This window comes from Colius striatus, chromosome 2, assembly GCF_028858725.1.
Source record: "Colius striatus isolate bColStr4 chromosome 2, bColStr4.1.hap1, whole genome shotgun sequence".
Classification (NCBI taxonomy): Eukaryota; Metazoa; Chordata; class Aves; order Coliiformes; family Coliidae; genus Colius; species Colius striatus.
Window position 1 is genome coordinate 48,594,657 of NC_084760.1, and position 26,618 is coordinate 48,621,274.

At 43.2% G+C, this 26,618-nt stretch overlaps 1 protein-coding gene across 1 annotated transcript in view; it reads right to left on the minus strand.

Moving 5' to 3' along the window:
- Positions 1-9,148: 9,148 nt before the first annotated feature.
- The window catches only part of SCML4 (Scm polycomb group protein like 4), a 46,431-nt gene continuing 28,961 nt past the window's right edge, over positions 9,149-26,618 (minus strand). Inside the window, exons 5-7 of the mRNA XM_061990964.1 lie at positions 23,399-23,668; positions 14,359-14,504; positions 9,149-9,274 (exon numbers count right to left, since the gene is read on the minus strand). Of these exons, the coding sequence (XP_061846948.1) occupies positions 9,149-9,274; positions 14,359-14,504; positions 23,399-23,668 (542 nt within the window). The remainder of the gene's footprint in view (positions 9,275-14,358; positions 14,505-23,398; positions 23,669-26,618) is intronic.

Sequence of the window (26,618 nt, forward strand, 5' to 3'; positions counted from 1 at the left end):
CCGTTCTGCTTTCATCCTTCGTGCTGTTTGGAAACGGAGACTCAGAGCCAAAATCTGATTTCATTCCCATTGGTAGAGGTACGTAGCAGCCTCACAGAAGCTACAGCCTCTACTCTAAACTCACACTTGTGCATCTGTATGTGAATCTGCACTGTGCTATTGCAGGTATTTTAGTATGAAGGATGCTGCAAATCTTGCAATGCTTCTCTTCTCTTCTTCCTCCAGCCAGATGGCTCTTTCCTATCTCCTGTTGTCCTTTTCGTTGGCAATGGGCACCTCTTCTTTCAGTGATACTAGTGGCTCTGTGCTCAGCAAGCATTGCTGCCCACACCTACCTAACCTGCCTAATGGCACCCACACCTTTGTCATTCACAGGCCCAAGCCTGGTCCACATAGCCAAAAACAACAGAGCCAAGGGGTCATCCCCATGAGCAGCATAACTGGGACCGCTCAAACCAATATGAATCTGAGCAATTTGGCTAGCAACAAGCAGTATGGGAAAAGATGGAAGGTAAAGGGGGAAAACTGCACTCGCTCTGCATAAAAGTGCTGAGCCTTTAATGAGGTATTTATTATACACAGTCATCAGCCAACTAGTTAAAAGCCATCCTCAGAAAGTGCCTTTCATGCTGGTGAATGAAAGCAGTGAAAGGGGTTTTTTAATACGAGATAGAGTGTTTCAAAATAATACAGACAACCTAATTCAAAGATGTCAGCGCTTAGTAGTCTTTGTCGCAGCAGAACTGGTACTAGACTCTCCTGTGAAGGGCACTTGATGGAAATGAAATAAAAAAAAAAAGGAGGGTTGCAGAAAACTATAGAGAAAGAGAGAGGAGAAATAGAGAGAAATAGAAGAGAAAGAGAAGAGACCAAAGTTAGAGGAGTAGCAGCAAGGGCGAAGGAGACACATTCATGGTCACTGAAAGATGGGAAGGAAGGAAATGAAGAGATGCTGTAAGAAAAGAACAGAAGGGAAAAACTCAAAGCAACTACAATGGAGAGGATAGGAATGGAGAGGGTTAGGAAGTTCTAGGGGAAAAGACTACATAGAAGAGCAATCACAGAATCACAGAATGGTAGGTGTTGGAAGGGACCTTTGGAGATCATCTCAGTCCAACCCCCTGCCAAAGTAGGTCCACCAATATCAGGTCACACAGGAATGCACACATGATCACTAAGAATCAAAGCATTTCACAGTTTAAGTTCATGGAAAGTATCATAAGAATGCCAGAGCATCTCAGGTACTTACTAAGGAAGACTAAGGTGGAGAAGAATGAGGGCTGAGTGAAAGAGTAACTGACCTTTAAAGGCCCATTTGGTGCCATTTTTCATGGGCATACGGAAAATGTAGGTAAGGGCTGTGTGAGGAGTAAGTCAGATGTGGACAGCACAGGGAGAAATGCTGGAATGCAGTGAGAGCAGATGGTCTTGCGGGTAAGGCACAAGATTCAAAACAGGGAGTCCGGGCTCAAACTCCTCTCTTCACCAAAGATCAGGGTTAACAATGTTGGGAAGGAGGCAATACAGTTCATCTTCATGAAGTTTTGTTTTGTTTTTCTCTGTGTTCTGCTATTTTCCCTTCACGTGCCATCAGCTTCTCTGCTTTCAGCATTTATCAGCAACAGGGAAAGAAAACTGCCTCTAGGAAACTCTTCTCCGTAGGTTATCTCTTTTGCCTCATGAAGTTGTCAACTCTCTAGGGCAGGCTGAGTGTCCTGTAGTATGCCTGCACAGCACCAGACACAATCTCTATGTCTTGTTGTGACACAAATAACGACAGTGAGTTCTGATAACAGCAGTCAAACAAGCTTGTATTTGAATGTTAGTATTGTCAGAGGGTAGATCAGGTACTGATCTCATTTACACAGGTAAAAATGTGAAATAGCCTTACTAAATTTACAGGAGGGTCAATGGAAGACTGGGAATTAGGTTGGCCTTGTGTAAGAGAGTAGACTGGGTAAGCAAGAGACTTTCTTTCACTACTAGGTTTCTGAGAGGCATAAAATGAAAAGCGGACGTATGTCGACCTGCTACACAGCTATGGCTGTAGCTGCTTTCTGAAGTTTTTGGAGCCTAAGAAGAAGAAAACAGAAGATGAGAAGATGTATTTCTTTAAATACTGACTCTTACCAAGCTGGGCAGAAGCCTTCTGGATGCCATAGCACATTAGAAAAGTCATGAAGAAGACAAATAGGTTTTAGAGATAGTCATTTGGTTCCAGGGGAACCTGGACACATGGATCAATTCACAATGCTGCCGTTGCAGCAAGTGCTCAGGGCCATAAAACCCATTACAGATCAGGAAACCATCAAAGTGAGGGATATAATTAATCACTAGTCTTTCATTGGCTTGAATTCACTGAAATTCAAAACCCTCTTTTCTCCCCTTTTCCTATGTTTCAACTGAAAGACACTGAAAGCTGTGAAACTGCTCCAGTCAGAAATGTCCTCATGCCTGTACCACTTGGACCTCAGGTTTTTTTCCCACTCCCTGCTCTTTTAGAAATCTGTAGCAATAGGAAATTATTTGCCTGTATTTTGTGTACAAAAGAGCAATGTGATCCCAGTTTTATATAACGTCAAGGGAAAATTCTGGGTAATAAAGACACAATGCTGTATGCAGGGAAAACTCAGTACAAAACTGGAGACAGGGCACAAACTCCACGGGAACCCCAGTCAAGCCTGGGACTTGTCCATTTTCAAAGGTCTTCCTTCCTAGCTGATCTGCCTTGCTCTTATTTCACTCACTTCACAGCCTGTCTGTGCAAGCCTCTGAGCAACACACACACACACATACACACACACAGACACACACACAAATTCTCCTGTCCAGCCTCAAATGCTGCTTTTTGGCTGCTGCCCATAGACCAAGAGGAGCAAGACTCTATAGTCAGAGGTGGAGTCTTTTCTGAAGTCCTGTGAGCTATTCCTGTACGATTATGGCACTACCAAGAGACTCAACTGTTTGAAGTATGATGAAGTGCCATGGATGCTGAAGGAGCCAAAATTTGTGGGTCACTGGGACTGATTTTGAAAAGTTTTACTTTTGAATTCCAGCTTGGGCTTCGCCTCAGGAAGATGTGTAAATCTCCCGGTGAAGTCATGTTCAAATCAGGGCGAGTTTCTGCCTAGTGGCACAGCTGAAATCCTCAGCGAGCGGTTGGCTGTGAAGTGGAAAACCCAAACCACCCTCCATGAAACTCATGGCTAAAACACCAAGCTGACTGGGGAAGGTGTCAGGATCAGGTAGAGGAGCAGCTGTAAGAGCTCTCTACCAGGAAGCTCACAGCTCTCCTGGGAGCAGGGGTGAGGGGGCTGGCCAGCGACGGCTGTCTCCATGCTTTGTAAGGGAGGATGAAATAGCTTGTTAGGCTCTAGTTACTATGGGACGTGGCAGAAGCTTGACCTGGTTTACAAGCCAAGCCTTGGTCTTATGTATTCAATAGAAAAACTTACATGGACCTCAGTGGGACCTGGGTTTGGCTTAACATGCTTTATTTAGAGTCTTGAGTGAGGCAAACATTTTTCTCCAGATTACAGTTGAAAGATTTTTGGGTTTCAGCTTAAGTCTTATGGTGACAGTGTATTGCACACTCATATTTTTCCTTTTTTTTTTTTTTTAATAAATTACATTTCTCCCACACTTAGCCTCTGACCAAAACCTGTCTGCTTGAACTGCAATAAACCTGTCCGGGCAAGCGATGTCTCTGCCAGGAGCAATCCCCTCCACCCACAGCACACACGCATCAGCTGACCTCGGGGCTACCACATCCCCACACACCCTTCTAGCTCCAGGCACCTGGTGGGGAGCGGAGGCAAAGGGAGAGAAGAAAGACAGAGGCTGTGAGTTCTTTTTTGTACAGCTGTACTCCTGAGGCAGGGGGATTTGCTGAAGCCAGGGCCAGAATGAGCGAGCTGTATGAGAGTCTATCAGATTTGTGAAGTACAGATGTGATAATACCGCTGCAACCACAAAAGAATTTATAACAGGAAGCATTGCAGCTGTTGCTTGTTAGCATTAGTACAAATTACACAAAGCAAATTGTTAGCAGACATGTTTCCATAATATTTAACTCATGGCAGTGAATAAAAGCAGTTCTTTTTCAAGCAGAATTTTAGGTTTCTAAGGGAATCGGTTTCCAATTGTCCATGAAGGGAACATGGATTAGAGAGCAGCATGCAACTATTGCAAGGCATCAGAGGCAATGTGTGCAGCTACTTGCCTGCCTTCTCTGGTGAAGGTGTGCGAATTTGGGACCATATTTCTTGGTGAGAAAAGGAAAATCCGGATGGCTCCATGTGACACAATTACCAGCTGTGGGGCCAATGGTGTGCAGGCCCTGTTCTGGAGCTGCCGCAGTAAGATTCTGCACACAGAAGTGCTTGGAAAGGGAAGGAGGTTCTTGCTGACCTGACATTTCCCTGATTTTTTGCCCCCAAAGTGGTTATTATGGCTTATTTCCCTAGCAATCCCAAGCCTATTGATGTGGAAGCAGCCCGCACCAGAAGAGCAATCCCCTAACACAAGCTCAAGAGGGTGGATTTGGAGACAAAATCCTCCCAGCAACAGATTGAATGTGCAGGCTGAAACACTGAACTGCAACCCATGAAAAACTGACAGCAAAATCCCCTGCACTGAAACCCTGGTCATGACACATCTCTCCAACCGAGCCAGTGTCAAATCAGGGGTAGCAGCTGGTTTTGGTCCTGCCGTACCTGCTGCCCACTGCACCAGCCAGCAGCAGGCAGCCCATTCAGGCACCTCCTCTTCCTCCCTCCTTGACACGTGAGGAAAAGCTGAGCAAGGGAGGCTGCAGTTCAGAGAGCGGGAGTGCCCAAATAGCATTTAATTGTAATTTATAGAAGGGAGGTATTTAATTCTTGCCTCTCTCCCTGGTGCCAAGGCAGGACCAGTTGCATCCTGAGATGCTCCTCCACAGGGTGAGCTGGGGGAATCACCCATGAGTTCCTGGAGGGGCCTGGGAGTTCCTCCTCCTGATGTCTTTTTCCAAGTAGAAGCCATTTTAAAGAAAAAGAGAGAGAGAGGAGGAGGGGGTGAAAAAAAGAAGGCACTAACTAACCAAGTGAAAGTTTTATGGTATGTTTTAGAGAGGTAAGAACTCACAAATCCTTCCCTGAGCTTGCTTAGCCCCTCAGCAGCAGGTAAAAGGAGGGAGCTGCACCTTGTGTACAGGAAAGGGCCATGATGTGGCTGTGCCAGCGTGAGAGAAAAGGCTATTTGTGGCAGTGCGAATTGGGGACAGGCTTTGGAGGGGCTACCTGTCTAAAACTGTACACCTACTCTTCCGCTGTCCTTTGGTCCTGCCTTGCCTGAGATGCACTGGCTTAGCGGAAGGATGGTTTATACTCCTGTCACTAATCCAAACAAAGATCTCAAAGCTTCATTAGTCATTTCCGTATTGTTTTGTTGATTATTGCTGGTTTTGCAAATAATGTTCTACCTAATCTCTCACAGCCATCCTTTCTTTAGGAAAGAATGAAGTGTAACTCACTGAAGACTGCTGACAACCAATAGAAACTCAGCGATACCAGCCCAGAGTTATGCTATGCACACCAGTCCCAAGGGTGCCTGCCTGCATGAATCACACTGAGCGAAGCTGCTAACGCTGCAAAGGCTGCCACACTCCTCAGCCTGCCAGGCAAGAAATAGGCTCAGAGAGGTGGAGGCATTCCCAGAGGCATTTCAGTTAGGTCTGGCTAAGGAAGAAGGTATTGTGGATGCAAGAGAAAAGGCCATGACAGCAGGTGGGTGCGACAGTGACATGTCTGGCCTGTGTTGCAGAGGAGGATGAGCTGATTGGCCACACAAGATACAAGAAGATGATGTGCTTGGGCCACTGGCTCTATGCTCCTAATGCTCTCTAACCAGCATTTGAGCAAGGGAAGAACTCTCCCCACATCCTTAAATTTTGCCAGCTTGTTTATATATATATATATATATATATATGTATATATATATATATGAGTTCTTGCAAAGTATTGAAACTGCCTAAAGTATTAAACTACCTTTAAGGATATGCACATCCACCCACCTGTTGGGAACAGTTCAAAGACACAACTGGGTTGGCTGAAGGCAGAGCTATAAATGAAATAGCAAGCAAAGTGATTTGCAGGAGCAATGTCTACAGCAGCAGCTAATGGAGAAGTGGCTGACATGTCTATTCTGCCTCTTCAGTGCTTGTTCTGAAGAAATGGCCTGACACCCCTGGCACACCACAGCTCCTTAACTACCCTCACCGATAAGACTTGAAAGAGAAAAACTAGTTGTAATTGCAACATTACCGCAGTGATGTTTGCCTCCTAATTGCCTTTCAGTGGAAAAAAAATCCCTACCAAACCAAACAAACATGCAGTGAGCAGTTTTTGTTCTAAGTGTTACTTAAATGTAAACCGAATCCACTAACTGCCACCCCTATAAAAATCAGAACATTAAATATCATGGTCTGGACAGTCCTGTCATACCTACAAGTGTCATATCAAATGAGATAGCACCACTGACTGTATACATCAGATACACACAGGAAAACTATTTCAGCACATTGATTTCACATATACCATTGTCACCATCGAGTCCATAAATACTGAGCTGGTGTTATCAACTGTAATGTCCAGAGTAAAGCAGGTGGAGGGAAGGGGTGGGACTCAGAGCTGAATGTGAAGGATTCTTGCCAAAGAAAGGCTGTAGTTGTGAAGGCTTTTTTTTTTCCACTCTCAGAACAACATGTGAGGTTACAGATTCTCCAGGAAAATACAATAAAATGCAAAAGTCTTCTTGGAACAGAAATGTTCCATTTCTAAAATGTCAAAACGATGTTTTGACATTACCAAAAGCTGTAGTTTAAGTTAAATAGAATTTTACATTAGAAAATGACATGCTTTTATGAAGAGTTTTGATTTTGACAAAGTGGGATTTTCCAACATTGAAGCCATCTGATAAATTCTAACTAGCTCTGACTACGGATATACTACAGCCAGGCAGGTTTCTAACTGAAGGGATTAAACTCATCTTTTGGAAAAAGATAGATTAACCAAGTTCAAAATTATGGTGAGGAGGAAACATTGTTGGAGGACTCTCTGAATGTGACTTTACTAATACATCAAGACTTTTTACATTTGGGGATCTTTCTGGGGAGAAGATTCATTTGTTAAAAGATGTAAGAGTGAAAAATGAACTGCACAGTTTTGGTGTAGATGTAAAGTCACCTCTGCTTCAACCAGCTGGACGGCTGAACAGATTTCCACTCTCTGTGCCGTGGAAACAAAGTGACGTGGGTGGATGTTACTTTCCAAGCATTGACATGTTTAGGGTTCAGTACATTACATCACTGGATAGGATATGACTTTTCATTTAACACACTGGTTCAGCTACTCCTATTGAAGGTGTTTCAGCATGCATATAGAGTTTGTTGAAAGCTGGTTGATCCCGTGAATGTCCAATCCTGCCAATTTACACAGACAAGTTGTTTAATTTGGGGCAGAAGTCCCCAAGAGTTTAGCGAAATTCTTGTGGGATATGGTTTCTCATATTGTTAAGGATTTTCAGGATTAGGTATTGAACCAGTATCTTTTTGTGGGAGTTCTAGTCTAACAACATGCATCAAGTTCAATTTTATTCCATGAGGTATTTTTGGTAATATTCTGTTCTAAATAAACAGAGTCATACAGTATGATGTCTTGGATATTATCTGGATCCCATTTCTCAGTTCTGTTTAGGATACCTCTAAAGTAATTTGTGTTACTTACAAACTCTTGCTATCACTCCTTGTCACGCACTAAGGGTTTAAAATGTACAGATATAGCCCTTCATCATCCTCCTTTGCAAAAGACGACAATGAAGGCATATCCATGCTACAAATTGCCTCCTCAGCCTGAGACCTGTCTTCTCCCACCTAGGTATGTGGAATGTGAATGAACACCTTTAGGATTTGTGTGAGGCAGAAAACCATCATTTTTAATCCACTCAAGACAGAAATCTCTGCATATCTGTACCATGGGCTGAAAGCTGCAGTGCAATAGAAACCACCCTACAGCACCTACCCCGGACCTGACCATCATTGCAAAGTGCAGAGATATGCCCAGAATTGCCTGTTCCACCTGGGAAATGCTTCTTCCGCACTCCTTTGCTTTTTTAAAAATGCAAACAAAACCAAAACCAGACATTTGGCTTTTTCTTCGAGCACCACAAACTGTATGCCAGACAGAAACTGCTCAGGGAAGGGAGACGACAGCTGAGCGCACCAGACACCGTGGGAGCCATCCACCCCCTCTTCGGCGTAAAGGGAAACATCCTGTCACAAACACTCTCTGCATTTGGGCTTTTCTTGAATTAATTATCTGTAAACGTAGACGGGCTTATCCTGCTGGGAGCCTGCGATTCCTTGTTGATGGTTATAGATGTGCTCGATAGCAGAGTGGTGATGGTCAAAGCTCGTCAGACAGAAAGCACCATAGCATCAGAGCTCCAGCCTCAAGTATGTTAGGGCTGCTCCCTCTAGTGGAAAAAAGTACTTTAGCTGCAAAAAACCCCACTTTCCCCACCCCATTTTTTGTTTTTTTAAATAAAAGTTTCTTAGTTCTTTTTATTTTCTTTTTTTTTTTTTAAACTGAAGAATTCAAGTTTTCCAGATAGTGCAAAGACATGCGGCAATTCCCATCAGACAAGAGGTGACCAAATGCCACGTGTTTTCTGCCCTTGAGTATCAGTGGTTGAGCTGGAGCCCAGACAATGCAGGTCAACAGTTACTCCTTCAAGGTGGACCCGTGGCAAGTGAGGAACACTCTGTTAGTCTTCCAGCAGTCCTCAGCACATGCCGTAGCTCTGTTTGGTTTTGATTTCCTACTTCTGCTTACAAAAATAGGACTCACTGTAATCATGATAATGATAATGGTACAAAATAATTGTATCTTTTTTGGCAACTCATTACCATAATGCAGCCTGAAAGACCCCATTGGATTTTTAAAAAAAAGGTGATGATTCACAAATGTTAAAAAAGACAAAGTCTTTGTTTAAAAAAACAAAAAAAAGAAGGAAAATCAATCTGCAAATGAATGCATTTCTGTAAGGCAATGTGTTACCTTTCATTTTCCATCTAGATTTAGGTCAGTTTCCATTGTTGTTGAAGAAATTGTTAGAACTTGGTTTGCTTGAGCTTATCAATGTGGTAACACAGTTTCAGCGCAGGTCCCAGTTTTAGCCCCAGGTATTTCATGATCATATCACTTTTCAGCAGCAGCAAAGCATTGCCATCGATCTCCTGGTTTCAAAAGAGAGAAGGGGAATCAAAATGTGTTAACCCCTTTCCAGTGCTTCACCCTGACACATTGCACAAGATGAATCAGAAATAGTGTATCTTTCAGAGTAGAGTTAGTTGAAATGTCATGGATTTTGAAATTTCATTTAAAAAATTGAAATGTGAGGTATGTCAGAAGGAAACTCTAAAGGAGGGGGTCAATCAAATAGTAAGTTTTGTTCTTCAAGGTTTACCTGGGTTTTCAATTATTTTGCAATTAAAACATGCAGATTATTTAAAAAATCAGGGATGTTCTAGGCTCAATTCTTAGAAAAGCCCATCAGCCTTGAGAGGAAGGAGCAAGTGGCAGAGCAAGAGGGTGATGTGGCCTCATGGACGGCTAATGGAGCACCTCTGAATCGTAATTCCAGCTTTGTCTCTCCCTATCTGCATATTTCACTCATCTCCAGTACACTCATATCCAGTGATACACATTTCTTTTTCTGAAATTGAAGATGCTACTAGCTCGCTTATTTCATTGCATTTATTAATAACATTTGATCAAATTTAATGTAAACATCGCATATGTGTAGGAAATTGCCAGCAACTTTGGTTGTTTATTCCAGACCTGTTGGCTTGAAAACCTTTTGAAATTACAAAGTGCTGTGCTGAGCACAAAGTAGCTTGTGTGCAGAGAGAAACGGTTTGTTTTACTATGGACTGTAAAACATAGAAGCTTTCAACTGTCCTTCTTTCTATTCTAAGCTTGTCTCTTTTTTTCCTGACTATATTACTGGATCTGCTAAAATACACTACTCCTCCCCACAGTCTCCACCACAATTACACACTAAGGAGCATCAGAGCTAAAATGTAACTAATGCTATGGGTGTGTGCATACATACACACAAATGCACTCTAATGCTGTATGTGTTGTATTCCATGATTTTGATGGTCAGATCTTTCCTCAGTGATCCATTACCATCCTAATTAAGCAATACTGTGGATCTTAATTTGCCCTGATCATTATTGTTCCATTCAGAAGGTGATTTAGCTGATGAGCAGTTAAGGTCACTTTCTGATTAACTCAATCAATTAATGCTCTTCATTTTGCAACCCCCACTCTTTCCATAATAGAAACTCTTTTCACCCTCCTCCTTACCATTATTTTAAGGAAGCCAAGGGAAAGTAAGGATCAGTATTACATGTAATTAATATTTGCATAAGAAAGTAAGACAGGCTCCCGGAGCTGTGATGCCATAGGCTAAAAACACTGTCAGGGGTTTGGTGTGGAGGCAGCTATCTCTAAATGCTGAGTTCAGCATTTTATTATTTCCTTTCTTATTACTGAGTAGGGGTCAAAATTAAACTCCATGACAAGAGTATGCCAGGGGCAGCATTCGTATCCAATTAAATATCCCATATTAGCCACATCCCTGTGCAGATTTTTGACTTGACTTCTCTACTGTACTACTGTGTCAGTCCTTTTAAAAAAAGAATTCTATGGAATGGACCCCAAGCCTGCTGCAGTCCCTCTAAAAGATCTTGAACCCAATCTGGAGCTGCAAAAATTCAGTGCCATTGGTGTAACTTGTTCATTTCACATATAATCTATCCCATTGCAAGCTAGAATACTGCAGGAAAGCATTACCACGTTCCTTTGAGGGGATGGGAGCAGCAAATGTATGAGCTGCAAAGTGGATACAAATAGGTGGGTGGGGTACAAATGTACAGCTTCCACCTGCAAGAATGAGTATTACTGTGTTTGTGCTGGCTTCTTGCAGCGCTTACTCTGATGATACTGTTCAAAAAGGAAAGTAGTCCCTAAACAAAACCTGTGCCATGCAAACAGGAATTGCACCCGAAGGTGCATGTGCCCCAGGATGAGCATTTAATGAGAAAGACACAAGTCCTCGTCTTCATGGGTGTTTAACCATCTTATTCTGAGTGAAAAAAAACAAAGACTTCAGGATCTATATCCTGCTTCAGAGATATATATATATCTGTATCTATATATCTATATCTCCACCTCCTATTTTTTGTATTCTGCAATGTCATGAACAGACACCAACCAACCTGACAGTGAACTTACCAGACGCAGCCTTGGTAGGACCACCCCCTGTGACAGGAGTGCAGTGAGTGTCAGCTCAATGGTCAGTACTTAAACACTCAAAATGGAGGTCTAGGGAAAGATATATTCTCACAAGTCTGATGTCTAGCATTGGAAGAGATAGGCTGCTATTTGAATAAATTGGATTAATTATGTTAAACTAAAAGTCTTTCGTCTCCATACATGCATTTGCCAATCACTGGCCATACTTAAACTGTCAGACCATAACATTGTTTCAAACCTTCCAGTTTGAGTTTGCTGCCTGCTAATTTCCCATGTAATTCTTTTCCCGATATCCTTCACCTTGTCTTTCAACCAAGACTTTCTTGCTGAGAGAACAGTGCACGGGGCTCTCAGGCAGTACCTCTAGAAGGTCCTTGCCAGGCCAATGGCAACTTTACATGAGGCCAAAAGGTCTGTCAGCTATAGGTTCATCTCTGCTTGCCACACAGCCCTGACAAGGGAACAGGAAAGAGCAGAGGGAAGGTAGTAGACAGTTTCATGGTCTTTGGTGGACATTGTCAGGAGCTACCTGTCACAGAGCTCTTTGGATGTTGTGGCAAGAAAAGCTTCTGTTCCTGGTGGGAAGAGAAGACACAGAGCCAGGTCATCCTGCAATGCCTGTTGCAGCAGTGAAGGATGTGGGCTGCAGCTCCTTTACTGCATGCTGGGAAAGCCAGCTCTGGGGACGGAGGTCAACTCCAAAATGGCATAATCTGCCAGTGGGAAAGCCCACTACCCACATGCAGGATACCTCCCCTTGCCTTTTCTTTCTGATTGACCTGCCACCTGCTCGCTCCCAGTGTCATAGCTCAGATGTGCTGGTTGCCAATGAAACCATTTCAGGTGACAGCTGGGCCTTGTCAATGACAGTAAGTGCTTCTAAGTAAATTATGCACGGCTTCATAGAAAGATTGAACATACAGGGAGATATGGCTAAGGTTAATGGACTAATCACTTGCCTCTCACTACTGAGGTCTCTGTGCTAATCCAGATGAGATCTGAAGGCTGAAAAATTGGAGGGACATATATTTTACTCAAAGGCGTAATTGAATTGAGTTGTGTGATAATCTTACCCAGGTTCTCACACCTATGGCATATTATACAAGGAAACTAATGACAAATAGAGCACATAAGTGCTAGGTGTTCAACAAAGGATGACAGGGACAGCGTTTAGTGGCAGTTTAGCTTGATCTCTTTGGTCACAGAGCAGTTGTAGTTTTGTGGCATCCTCCAGACCAGCTGGCCTGTGACTGCCTGGAGCATATCACTGTCCCGTTGCTAGGTAAAAGCACATCATGCCACCCTTTGCTACAAGTGAAAACTAGACTAAAATGGTGCTTTTGCACTGGCTATATTTTCAAGATGAACTTTAAATGTTTCTTTTCTTTGGAATGCACCTGTATGCTTCAGGCCGTGGCAATTCTCTCTTGCCTGAAGAGTTTTCTCTTTGCACAGCTCCTGATAATCTCAAAAACTCTCGCTAAAGCAAGTTCTTTTAAATATGAAGATGGCTGGTTTATATGCCTTGCTACACACATGGCCAGCATAGGCCACATTTTAATTATCAGCTTATAAGGCAGATCTGATTTCTCTGCAGAAGGCAGGGAGAACAGGCTGGCACCTGCCCTGTAATTGCAGATTTGGCCCAAGCATCGCTATGCCTGCTCTGTTTTCATCCCACCATCCTGTCTGCAAAATGGCAGATGGCCTCTATACCGGCCTAGGGTGAGCAGACATCACGGCTTTTGTTTATCCTCATTTTCATTTTCATCTGCTCCACAGCCACCTCAGTTATCTGGAAATCCTGCATCCAGGCTGTAGCTGGAAAGTCCATCAGCTGTGACTCTCAGCTCTTGTCCCAGCCCCATGCTTCCGTATGTCCCTCTTGGCATATGGGCAAGGAGTGGGACCTGGTGATCAAATCCTCTCACTGGCTTTGCAACCTGAGGTGCTGTTCAGGACTCAGGGCTGGAGAGCTCTTCTCATTTACACCTACATTCAGACACTGAAATCCAAAGCTTTGATCTCCAGCTGAACACAAGTGAGTCGGTTTTGGGTAAAAGCCATTTTCATAGCCAGACTGAACTGATCAAGGAGAGGTGGAGGAGGCTGAGGATGCTATTAGATGCACTGGTGCCAACTCCATACACAGCAAGAGAAAAGGCAACTCCAGATCAGATGCATATTTACAGTCTTCCCCTTTACTAACTAAGGATAATATAACTTCCACCACTGGAGATTGCCTGGCAAAAACAACTACCGTATTCTCCAGTGAGTCAGCAGGTCTGTTAAATTTGGTTATGTAGTTACAAAATACTGAGGGGAAAAAGATTAAAAGCTCAGCTGTTTTGACTTTCTCCTGCTAAACATCTAGAGACACGTAAAAAAATGCTCTTCAGAGAAGAATCATAGGTATCCTGGGAAAAAGTTGTCATTGAGACAAGGCTTTTTTGTGCCAATTTGACAATGAAAAATGAGTACCAGATCCTCAGCATTTTCTCTTAGGCTGGGCACAGAAACAATTTACTCTGGTGTAATAGTTGGGAAACAAATAGTAAGCACTTTCTAAAGACATTGTTAGGGTCTCCCCATTGAAGGATAACTAGAATAGAATAGAATAGCATAATTTCAGTTGGAAGGGACTTACAGTGATCATCTAGTCCACCTACCTGACCAATCCAGGGCTGACCAAAAGTTAATGCATGTTAAGGGCATTGTCCAAATGCCTCTAAAACACCGACAGGCTCAGAGCATCAATCACGTCTCCAGGAAGCCTGTTCCAATATTTGACCACTTTCTCAAATGATAAGTGACCACTTCTTCAGCCCAAACCCCACAGTGGTGCTGAACATCTGGCAGAGCCTTATCTTCAACCTTGCTTGTAATGGTTTAAGGTAACTGAGAGTGGGGGTGTGTGACATGTGCTGGCTATCTCTTGGGATTGCCCATGCACTTGGCTCAAATTACCCAGAAGCAGTAAGGGCAGTCTTTTACATACGTGTTTCCTGAAGAGCTCCACGTGAGGACCTAAAGCGTGGGGGTCTGCATCCTTCACAAACCAAACCACGTCATCCACCGTCCAGGTCAAAGGATTCTTGCTTGATGGACGAGCCATGTCTTGTTGTTCTGGTGAAGGGCTTGAGGCTATCAGTACAAAAAAAAAAGCCCACAACAGTTGATTACAATAGCATGTAGCAGTTTGCTTGCTTTGTGAATGTGCAGCAGTACTGCAGCCCTACCGCAACGTTGGGTGTTAGATATTTGTGCCAGTATCAGCCTGAGATGGTGGGGTAGGGAGAGAAGGGGACTTGGAGCAGTTTCCAATCTGACTGCTTATAGGGAGACATGATCCCAGCTGGCGAATTACGTTAAAAAACATGAAACCCTCAGGTTCCTGCTGGGGAAGGAAAAATGTGCCAGCTGCCAGGCTCTTAAACCGAGCTGCCCCTGCTGTCTGATCTGCAAGCAGCGGGGATCTTGGCTCAAGAAGACAGCACCCTCCCACCTGGAGGGAAAGCGCTTCAGCACTGAACAAAGGAGTTTGACACTGAAGGCAAAGACCAGAGGATAAAATCAGGATTTAGTAAATAGAGTTGATTTTTTTTCCTTAGCATTCAAGTACTCAGACTTATCTTGGAGCTTAAAGGAAGGTTTCTAGTCCATATCCTCCTACCCTCAGGCTCTCATGAAGCTGACGGTCCCCAATGAACACCTATTTGGAAAGCCACTAAAACATATGAAGATGAACATCATACATGTGACTTTTTAATGGTATAAGCCCTGGATGATTTAAGGTCGCTTTGGCTTGCTATAGCTTTAAATCAAGTGAATAAAGACACATTGGAATGAAAGTGCATTTATGTTTTTATTCTTAGTCCCTACAGAATTATAAATCTCAGCCTCCACATGAAGATAATTTGCACCCCTGCTTGTGCTGCTTCACTCTTACAAGAACTATAGTATGCTAGGCTACAGGAAAGCTGTTTAAGTCTGTTTATATCCACACCAAGCAAACTTTGCATTAGCAGGCAGCAGCACAGAGATATATAAAGTCTTACTTGCCCAGGCCTGCTCATCTCTTTCCATTAAGGGCCAGTTTTTAATGAGAGAGGTTCAAATGTTAAGCAAACAGGCACTAAAGGAGACAGAAAAGGCAACAGAAGAGTACAAGTGGAAGGAGAACACAGATACCTGAACTGGAGCCTGGAGAAGCCCCACATAGCCAAGAGGGCAATCAGAGCTACTGAGGAGAGAAGGGCTGAGCTCTCCAGAGAAATACTGAGCTTATAAAGACAGGTGAAAAGTATGAGAATCTCCACGCACGACTCAAAAGACGATCCTAATGCGTGTGAGCAAATGTAGTGGGCTGGGTTTGTGGCTTATGCAGACTGTCATTCTGTTGACATCAGTGGAGCCATGTTGATTTATACTAGCGGAGGATGTGCCCAATATGCACAATAATGGCCTTCTCTGCATATCAATCCTTTTTTTTCTTTCCACCTTACTAATCTTAGGGTATAATGTAATGGGATATATTTTGCAGTTACAAAGGATAAACTCCAGTAAGCATCAGTGCTATGAATGTGCAGATCTGGTCGATGGGCTTCATAATGGGATATGATGTAAATATCATGATAATTACACTCTCATTTGCTAAGTCACTGTTCTGGATATAAAGGACAAGGAATAGCCGCAGGTCCTCTTAATTAGACAACGAGGATTGGTGTTCGTATGGACTCAGGCGACCCTGGGCTCTGCTCACAGAATAAATGCAATACACAATGGTACAGGCACCATCTGGAGCCTTTGGCATGAAATGACGAAGACAAAGAGTGCAAAACGAACAGGGTAAACTTAGCCAACCCCTGCCTCATCAGTAACATTGAGTTACTTTGTCAGTGACAAGTGGGAGAACTGAGACTTGTCTTGGAGGCAGAGGGGCGAGTATTCTCCCCTACCTCATCTGCCAATGGTCTGGGTGTCAGCGGATGTGTGGAGACATTGGGCACCTTGGCACGTTAAACCAAAGGCCAGGGAGAAAACCAGGCTTTTTCAAAACAGCTGGGAAACAGAGAGAGTAGAGAAAGGTTTGGCTGTGCCCAGAGAATTTCAGAAGTTTCTATGCTTCTGCCCTAACATGGCTGGGGTGGATGTTGTGCCAGTACTGAGGATCACATTTTTTCCTATAAATTTGTATGAATGCAAGCAAAGCCAGGGTGCTCAGCCTGTGAGTCACATTGGACATAGAGAGCGCAGCCCCTGGCCCAGTGACTCCTGCCGCCCATAACCTGCTACTTCCAGAAATGTCAGGAAAGGGCAAAGGGGAGCAGAGAGCCCTGAGAGCAGTTAAGAGACTTCACATGTATTGGAAATATTTGTAACGAAAGGAAGGAAGAAGATGAGGAGAAAAGGTTGAAATGACAGGGGAATTCTATTCACTCCTTTGCAATCTAGCAATCAATAACACAAATCTGATTTTTTTAAAGACAAATGTATAAATGACCTTTCTAAAGAGATCACATGACTAGAACTCTTCCAGGCCCTAGAAGGTGAGGATAACCCTTTCAGATCCCTATATGAGGTATAATGTGATAATATAAACCCAAGAATTATGTGTAGGTAATGGCTCTTCAAATATTGTTTCATCCTTATTTGCCTACTTAGAGTCATGTCCTGGATTATTTGCTGATTTTTTGTGAATTAAGATTTTTCATCTGTCTAGGGGGCTACCATTGAATGTTGTTAGTAAAACTGGGATACCATTAGCTTGCAGATAAATATCTTGAATGCCGTTTGTAGTTGTTTTCCAGTCACCCATCTGGTTTTTCAAACCTTTTAAAAGGTATTTTTTGTTTCATTTGCTCCAGTTTTTTAACATCATAGTTTACAGTTTAAGTGCAATCTCTTTATTTACAGATGAAAATAAATCATTTCATGTCTACACAAAGGCCTGGGGTTTGTTTCAATAGCATCACTTTGCTGAAAGATTATATTAAGCACAAAAGTGTTTGATGGCAGCAGGGCAAGTACTATACATTTTTTCTTATCTGAAGGTATTCACACTTAACCTAAGGATTAGATAAATGAGGAAGTCTTGTGTCTCCCGGGTATCCTATGCCATCCTGTCATCAGAATTAATCAAGACGATAATGAATACTCAGATTACAAAGAGATGGGAGTGCTCACGACCAATAATTATTTTTAGAGATCATAATCTAGGTCAAATCCAATTTCCTGTTTTTGACAGGTGGCAAAAATTTGTCAAATTAATGAGATGGGATATGGAAATTTAGGTAATCAAAGGGAAGCACTTTCCCACCCTGCCTGAAGCGGTGTGGAGGAATGTGAAGAGGTTCGTCTGCAGGGGAAGGTCTCAGGGCATCTCAGTCAAGACCATTCCCTGTGTAGAAACAGCTTAGAGATAAATACCAAGTGAGTGGCCAAAGCCCATTGAAGCCGACTGGAAAAATGTGACCTGGCTTGGTCAGAGCTCTCACCCCAAGCAGGTGTTTCTCTCTCCCACCTCCGTAGCTGAAGTGCTTAGGGACATGGTTTAGTGGTGGGTTTGGCATTGTTAGGTTAGTGACTGGATTTGACCATCTTAAAGGTCTTTTCCAACCAAAACTATTCTATGAATTGTATACTCCTCCCTACCCCTCTGTTATCTGTTCCTCTGGCTTTGAGACTTTTCTGAGAAGGAGGGTGGAGAGAAAGCAAGCCAACAGCTGAACAGCTGCATGACAAGGAATTCTGATGCTAAAATGGAGTTAAGCCTGCGAAAGAAGGAAGGACAAATAACAGACTCCCTAAATATGTTCTTGGCAAACATATAGAGCCCAGAGGGATTACGGTCATTGATAGATAAGAGTGGAAAGGGAGTGACAGATGAACTTTAATATTGCTGCAGGCCTAAATGATTTCTTTGCCTCAGGGGAAGGGGGTGGGAATGAAATTTTAAAAGGTTCTCTTTGATTGCACTGGAGCAGATAATAAGGAGCAGCAGATCTACCGAAACTAAGCAGAAGTAGCAGACCCTCAAAGGCACAGAGAAACGGGAATTATTTTTAAAAAAACAAACTGCCTCCCACTAGAAACAAGAACAAGAGGAAGGCTTCATAGGAGACACTTTTCTGAAAGTCTAGGACACACCCAGCAGAAGAGCAGAGGCGTTGGAAAAGCAGGTGTGCAAGAGAACAGGATTACAGGATATTCATGAGCAGGAGGCTGACAAGCCGTGACTAGAAGAGATCTGGAAAGAAGACTGGGTTTAGCATGTTGCATTTCCCTGGCAGGGACTTGCAGGAGACGCTGTGCAGCACCTGGCTGGTCACCTCAGCCTCTTGGCTCTGGGTCCTGGTCCCGCCAGTGCTGTGGTTGCTCTTGCTCCCAGCATAGCGCACACCACCTGGGGATGCAGCATCATGGCCCCCAGCTATGGCCATGGGCTGCTCTTCAGTATTTATTTGGGCTTTTCTCCATTTGTCCCTTCTTTGCAGGGAAATTGAAAAAAAAAAAAAAGGCATCTGGAAAAAAAAGGCATCTGAAGGCATCAAACTTTTCAGGCTATAAATGTCCTCAAAAATTAGGCAGGCTGTGTTTGCCAAAGAAGTGGTACCCGGCTCTGAGTGCCGCAATGCTGTCAGCAGCCCCTTTGCCACTGCCTTGGGGAGGTGCTGGATTCAGTCCCCACAGGGTGCTTGCAGCACTATACTGGAAAAAGAGAAACTTCAAATCCTGTGCCCCTAAATGTTTTCAGGAAATAAATGTATCAGCAAGCAGGATTGCCTCTTTAACAAAGGCCCTCAGGTGATAATAATTAACTGCTGATATTGGATAATAAAATCTACATAAAAATAACAAGCTACAGGGCAAGGTTAAGGTTATTATATTGTGATTGAACACGTAATTCTTCATACTTGGAATAAAGGCTTTGTTTGTTATGTAAGCAGGCTTGGAAAGGTTTACGATGTCCTTGACTATTCCTTCCCTGATTTAACAGCTTCAATTTGGCAAATGATGACAGGAAAGTGCATGTTTATCTGCTAACAGCCCCAACCGGCTTTCTGAAATGAGATTTTTTTGTTGTTGTTGAGGTGGGGGGTTTTTTTTGGTTGTTTGGAATTTTTTAGCATAATCATGGAGAATTAGGCATCAAGCTTCCAATCGCATTAATGAGAGCTTTGAGGTTTAATCTCATCCATTCCGCTTGAGAGACGTGTTCTGCTATGCACTGAGATATGTTTTACGGTTATGGGTTTTTTTCCATGATATTTGCCCACTGCGATAAATAAGGCAAGCTATCTTTCAAAATTATCCATAAATAAAGAGGATTGGTTTGAGGTTTCAGAGAGAAATTCTTCCTCTTTCTCTTTTTTATGAGTCCTGCCCATCCCTACCCTGTAAGTATGCAAACTGAGGAGGATAGGAACGGAGACTGGCACGCACCACTTACTCATCTTTGCTCACTTATGATTCAGCAGCATACAAATTATCCCTAGAAGAGGAAAACCACACAGAGGATCATCATGATGAGAGCACAGATTCCAAAGACTTGGGCAGAGATTGCAAGAGAGATTTTGCGAAGCCAGTAATCAAACTCTAGTGTGGCGGCACTAAGGCAATTGCAGAGATGCGTATCTGGAAAGTCTGAGATTGCCAGTAAAAGTGGAAGCAACATGGTGGGTTAAAGTATGATAGCTATGAAGAAACACAGCCTATAATTTTAAGGAGGAGCAGGCAATGCTTTCTAGGACTCCACAGTGGGAATTCCAGTGTTACAGAGCTGACACTGTGGCAAACAGAGAGGGAAATGAAACCGGTCTGTGACTAGAAAAAGCACAGTTTCTGTAACACTAGAAGGGATGTTGTAGTTAATCTGTGGTCACCTTGACTTCATACATGACACTATGTTGCCCAACACAGGAACTGAAAGCTGTCTGGCTGTGTTCAAGAGCAAAAGGCTCTCCTTTGCCTCGGAGGACCTAGCTCCTGCCATGGACTGCAGGACACTCTACTGGAATCTCCAGAAAGAAGCTGAGAGGAAATGTGGTGGATGGTGGTGGCACAAATGTGCACAAGCTGTTTGTGCTGCTGTATGTTAGTGGAGCAGAGGGGATTACTGTTCCTCCTGTTAGAGACCTTGACAGCAATTTCACCTTTATGTGGGTTCAGATGTACCTCTATGGCAGACCTTAATCTACAATGAATGATACTAGGACTAATAAATTGTTAAAAATTATGAATAAGCAGTTTCAATGAATACATAGCCATTTTCATTATGTTTGCTGCATAACTGTCAGTTTTAGGGAGCCTTTACTGTTGAGCTGGCCAAATCACTCAGATGTCCCAGAGGAGCTAGTCTATGCAAGCGTCAAGTGCATTTTTGGGATGAGCCCTGTTACCCAACAAATATTTTATGTAGCAGCTTAAAGTCACTTGTAACTGCTTCAGACATGCATATGTTGTGGGTGCCTGATTCAAAACAATTCTATTCCTCTTTGCTCCTCAAGTAATTTAATATGTTTTAAGCTAGAGAAATATAGGAACCTGCAAATCCTACTGCATGGCCTTTACTGTTGTTTCAGTTCTACAAAAAAAAAGAAAAAGCCATGTCATCTTTAAGACTTTCATTTTGCAACAACTGCAGGTTTTGTGGGAATTCACAGTAAGAGAGAGAGAGAGCTGTCTCCTGAAGCTTAGTCTCCTGCTCAGGACATGTTGATCTTCCACAGGACATTGACTGAGACTAGGAAACAGTGATATTCAGAGTCAGAAACAAGAAGGGAAAATAATACAGCTGAGTAAGCTTAAGGAGCTTCAGTCTCTTGAACATAGTTTCAATACAAGGGGGCTCTTCTCTACAACACATTCTTAAGCACTGGAATGTTGTAGATGCTGGACATGTCCAAGTATTCAATAAGCCATTGAGTGATTCACGGAAGAAAAATTTGTGAAGAATTACTGAGTAAGAATCCACCACCTCTGCTTCAGGAAGTCCTTGAGTCATAGACTTCTGAAGGCGGAGATGGTAGTAGGAAAGCACCACCAACTCTGCACTTATCTCTTTCTTGGGGATGCGCTGTCATCTCATGCTGCAGACAGAAAGCACTACTAGACAGACCCTTGGTCTGAACTGCTCTGACCCTTCAAATGTACTACAAAGAGATAACAACTGACCCCAAGCAGGACGATTAATGTTTTCAGAACAAGCAAGTAGCAACATTGTTAAACCTTGGCTTCTTGCAGATCCCAGCCAAAAACCTTGAGGAAAGGGTCCCAGTTCTTCTAGAAGGCTCTAAGGAAGCAAAGGGAGAGGAGAAAACAAATCCTGTGCACAGTAAGCCTCTTGTCCTCCCAGCACCTGATTGCGCTGGCCCAAGGAGCACTGAACAAGAGCTGAAAGAAAAGGCTTTTAATTTCCTTTTCTTTGTGACTGAGGCCCCCGGTTCTTTGTGACAACCTTTTACAAGTTGTTTGCCATAGTACATTTATATATTATTCACTTTGCTTTGAGTAAAGGTGACTCTATAAGTAAAGAAAAAATGATGAGAACTGAATGCTTATCTGTGGTCTGTATAATAGAGAAACATAGGAGTAAACCAGGGAAACAAGTGTGTGAAAATAATAGTGAGATGTGGTTTTGGGTAGGTATTGAACATTTAAGATGGCAAAGTTAGATAAACAAAGTAACACAGGGATAAATACTGGTAATATGTATTTTGGAAGAATAATGTTCTGAAATAGTAAACAGTGAAACCGCAGGAACAAGATAGGGAGGTGAGGGATGAGAAGTAGTTACAAGAAGGGAGGTGAGGGATGAGAAGATCTGCAGCTGCTGGAAAGAGGCTCTGGAATGTCAGCAAGAGTAAGCAGAATCACTTGCACATTCCAGGGTAAATGCAAGGGCATAAAGACAGTGTAATGAGTCAATGGTAGACAAAGGGGATAGGAGAACTAGCAAGGCTTCTGCAAATATATCAAGATCTTTTTTAGAAAAATAATACTAGTGACAGTAGATTCCATTAATAAATGAGGAAGGGGAAGAAATTAATGACTTAAAAATGTCGAGACACTCAAATCTTTTGTTACATCTATCTTCAAGATCAAATGCATAAATGAAGTTTGAATAATTAGTAAGGGGTGAATACACTGTTGGAATCACTACTGATAAAGACCTGTTAATGGAGAACTTGGAAAATGCAAAAAAAAAGAAAGCAAAGTTAATGGAAGTTCAGGGAATTAGCTAACATATTTGATGAACCCAGGTCACTTCTAGAGGATAAAGAAATCAGAGCTAATAGGGAACATAGTTAATGGGCAAAGAGAACAACTCAGCAAATGTAAATCCTAGAAGAGTGAAAAAACACAAAGAGAGGGAAGAAGGGTTATCAAATGCAGTGTTTTCCAAAGCATCCCTTGAATTTTCAGGTAAACTTTGTGTGACTTTGCTTCCTGAAGGGTAAAAGGAAATAAAGGCCTTGAATGGTAAGATGGATGGTTTCTAAAAAATTCGTAACTGTTTTCTGGGAAGTCCTTCTCAAGCAAAATCTGTCTTGGTTCATGATTAAAGGGCTAGGATTGGCCACACAGCTAGGAAGAAAAGCCTTTTGCTAAAATGCATTAATAAGCACTAATATTTGGGTTTGTTCTGCACCATATCTTGTACACATCTAGCGTTTCACAAATAACAGATACCTGCCTGGAGGCAGCATCCAACTTTGTCTTTTATATTAATATTTATGTATGTAAGTTGATAATAACAGTTGTGATTGTCACACGATTATACATAATACATATGTTTACATAATTATTAACAACATTAGAAAACATTCACGTTTTTACTTAATGATGAACAGATTGATTTTGTGTTTGTTTATACAGGTTATTATTTCTCCTTCTAAAAGGAAATGTGAGTGGTCTGGATGGATGTCAACTCAGATCCACCTCACTAATTTTCCTGGGAATTTGGGAGTGAGTTAAAACTCCAGCATGGCACCAGCATAGCAGCACACATTGCTAAATGGAAGATGCTATATTACCACTTCTGTTTCCTTCAGGATAGGTTCCATTCCTTGTTGGGCTGGAGGTCTGATGCCGCAGGCTTGTAGATGAGGACCCCGCTGAAGACATCTGGGCAGGACGATGGCTACAAGAGGAAGAGGAGCCTCCAGCAGAATGTCCATCTGCAGGACTCTGCCTCATGGTGTACATAGAGCCTGTGCAACTGAAGGCAGAATCGGCAGGATCCACACTGTACCGGTTCATGTTCGCAGGATCAGCCAGGTAGTCCTCAGGTGTGGCTGTTTCTGCTCAGGAAGACAAGGCACAAAACAAACAGCAGTAAAACAGAGTCCATTCTAATTCAGCCCTTGAAAAAAAATTATATGTATATTTGCCAAAATTTCCTCTTTTTCGCAAAAAGTTTAACTCCGTTTCCAACTTCCTGTACAGACAGCTGGCTCCAGGAAGGATCCTTCCTGAGAACTAACAAATAATGAAGAGAAGCACAACCACTCAGAAGTCAGTAGAATCACAACAGTGAAACAATGGCTTGATGTGACTCATCCATGCCAGCTTGCAACAATATTCTCCATAGAGTCCCGGACCACTGACTGGCAGGTCCCATTTGCCTCATGGTGCTCCTCAAATACCACTGAGACTGAAGAACTGTGCAGCTATTGTTTGCTCTGTCTTTCATTTAGAAACATAAAAGCTGAAAGGAAGAAGAGGACACCAGGAAAGGCAGCTTGTTGTGTTCCTCACCCCTGGCAGCCAGTAGAAGGGAGTGAAAGAAATAAACCAAAGCATTCTGGCTGGTATTATCAAAATTAATCAGAAAATATCCTCAGCTGTAGACATCCACCAGGCCCGGTAACCTGCAGGGAGAAGAGGCTTGATGGCTGCTGATGAGCACACCCAAGGTTTAGCACAAGCAGAGATGAGTGAGTGAGTGAGTCAGTCAGACTCAGCTCAGGTTCAGATATGCCTGCTGGCACGATGGACAACTGCAAACCATTGCCATGGTTCCTCTCCTCTGTGTTGCACTTTGCACACCATGTAGGAGCTAAATACCTTGCTTTTCAGGATCCTCTCAATAAACCAAATTTTGCACGCTCTAAAGCAGACATATTCTCCTTTACTCGGGCATAAGGCAGGTCTAGCACCAGTTTTAGCAGAACAGAGACTTCTTTTGCCAGTTCTCCTCAGACCTAGATCCAGATCAGTCTTGCTTTGATGCCCAGAATGAGACCTTTGTGTCTGTGTCATTGTTGTCCTCTGGCCAGTCCCAGTCATCATAGAATCACAGAATGGTAGGGGTTGGAAGGGACATTTAGAGATCATCTAGTCCACTCCCCCTGCAGAAGCAGGTTCACCTAGATCAGGTCGCGTAGGAACATGTCCAGGCAGGTCTTGAAGACCTCCAAGGAAGGAGACTCCACAACCCCTCTGGGCAGCCTGTGCCAGGGCTCCCTCACCTGAACAGTGAAATAGTTTTTTTCTTATGTTTAAGTGGAATATTTTGTGTTCCAGCTTCATCCCATTACCCCTTGTCCTGTTGCTAGCTACTATAGAAAAAAGGGATGTCCCAACCTCCTGACACCTACTCTTTAGATATTTGTAAATGTTAATAAGATCTCCCCTCAGTCTCCTCTTCAACAGACTAAACAGCCCCAGTTCCTCGTATGAAAGATGTTCTAGTTCCTTGATCATCTTGGTGTCCCTGCGCTGGACTCTCTCCAGCACTTTCCTGTCCCTCTTGAGCTGAGGAGCCCAGCACTGGGCACAGCACTCCAGATGAGGCCTCACCAGGGCACAGTAGAGAGGGAGCAGAACCTCCCTCGACCTGCTGGCCACACTCTTCTTGATGCATCCCAGGATGCCATTGGCCTTCTTGGCCACGAGGGCACATTGCTGGCTCATATTTAGCTTATTATCAATCAGGACTCCCAGGTCTCTCTCTGCAGAGCTGCTCTCCAGCAGTTAGACCCCCAGCCTGTACTGGTGTAGGGGATTGTTCCTTCCCAGATGCAGGACTCTGCACTTGTCCTTGTTGAACCTCATGAGGTTCCTCTCTGCCCAACTCTCAAGCCAGTTGAGATCCTGCTGAATGGCAGCACAGCCTTCTGGGGAATCAGCCAGTCCTCCCAGTTTGGTGTCATCAGGGAACTTGCTGAGGGTACACTCTGTCCCCTCATCCAGGTCGTTGATGAAGATGTTGAAAGATGTCTTCTCCTAACAGGCTTCAATGTTCAAGCTCCTTTCCACTTGCCCTTTTTGTCTTCACAAAATATAGTCAAAGCTCTTCCTCCTCCTCCTTTCCACTGCCGTTGTCCCTGCAAAACCAGCTCTTCCCTCACCCACACCCAGGACTTCTCCTACCCTACTGTCACCACCACCACAGAGATAAAAGCAGAGTCCCATGAAACTTCTTTGAGATCCAAACCTTCACATAACCCTACAAATACTGGCAACTGATGCTTCAAAGATTCCCACTGTTGCTGGGTGAAACAAGGTCTTAACATCTGGCAGGTAGGAAGCCCCTAGATTAGGAAAGAGCTTCCCATTGCTCCATGACATTTCTCTGAGCTGTTGAAAATGCCCCTTTTCTCATCATGTGTGGTCTCTCCGTCCAGGCACACCTGAGCAGGGTGAATTTAGCCCTGTGGTGCCACACATCTCCTTCCCTGCCTGAGCAACATGGTCCTCCTGTTGTACAATGCAGACTTGTTGACTAATGGGAAGAATTTATGCTGTATTAGATGCTACAAGACCCAAAGCCCATTGCCAATAGATGTTGAGGCTGTATATAATAGAGTTTTCTCTTTGTTTTGCATTTCTACTTTTTTCCTTTGGGAAAAAAAACACCCCAGCCCTTAGCAGCTATGTACCGTAGTTGATGTTAAACAAACATGATTTAGTTTGACATCTCAGATAATCAAGAGTTGTGCCATGCCAGCATCCCTCTTCCTGTGTCAAGCTACCACACAGATTTTTGCTACATGATTGCCTGATTTTATTTTCTTGTTGCTGTCTTTTAAAACCGTGTCCCATTCTGGGTGAAGGCTGTACTTGACAAGTATCAAGCACAAGACAAGCATCAGATCCAAAGGGCCGCTGTAACTGTGAAGTTTCCTCATTTTGGGGCATTTGCCTTTGCAACTTTGTAACTTTCCTTTAGCAAGGGGTTTTGCCCTTAGATAATCTGCATGCTTACAGCACGCAGTCAGGTATCCTGCTGCTTTCTGCCAGAGATTTCTG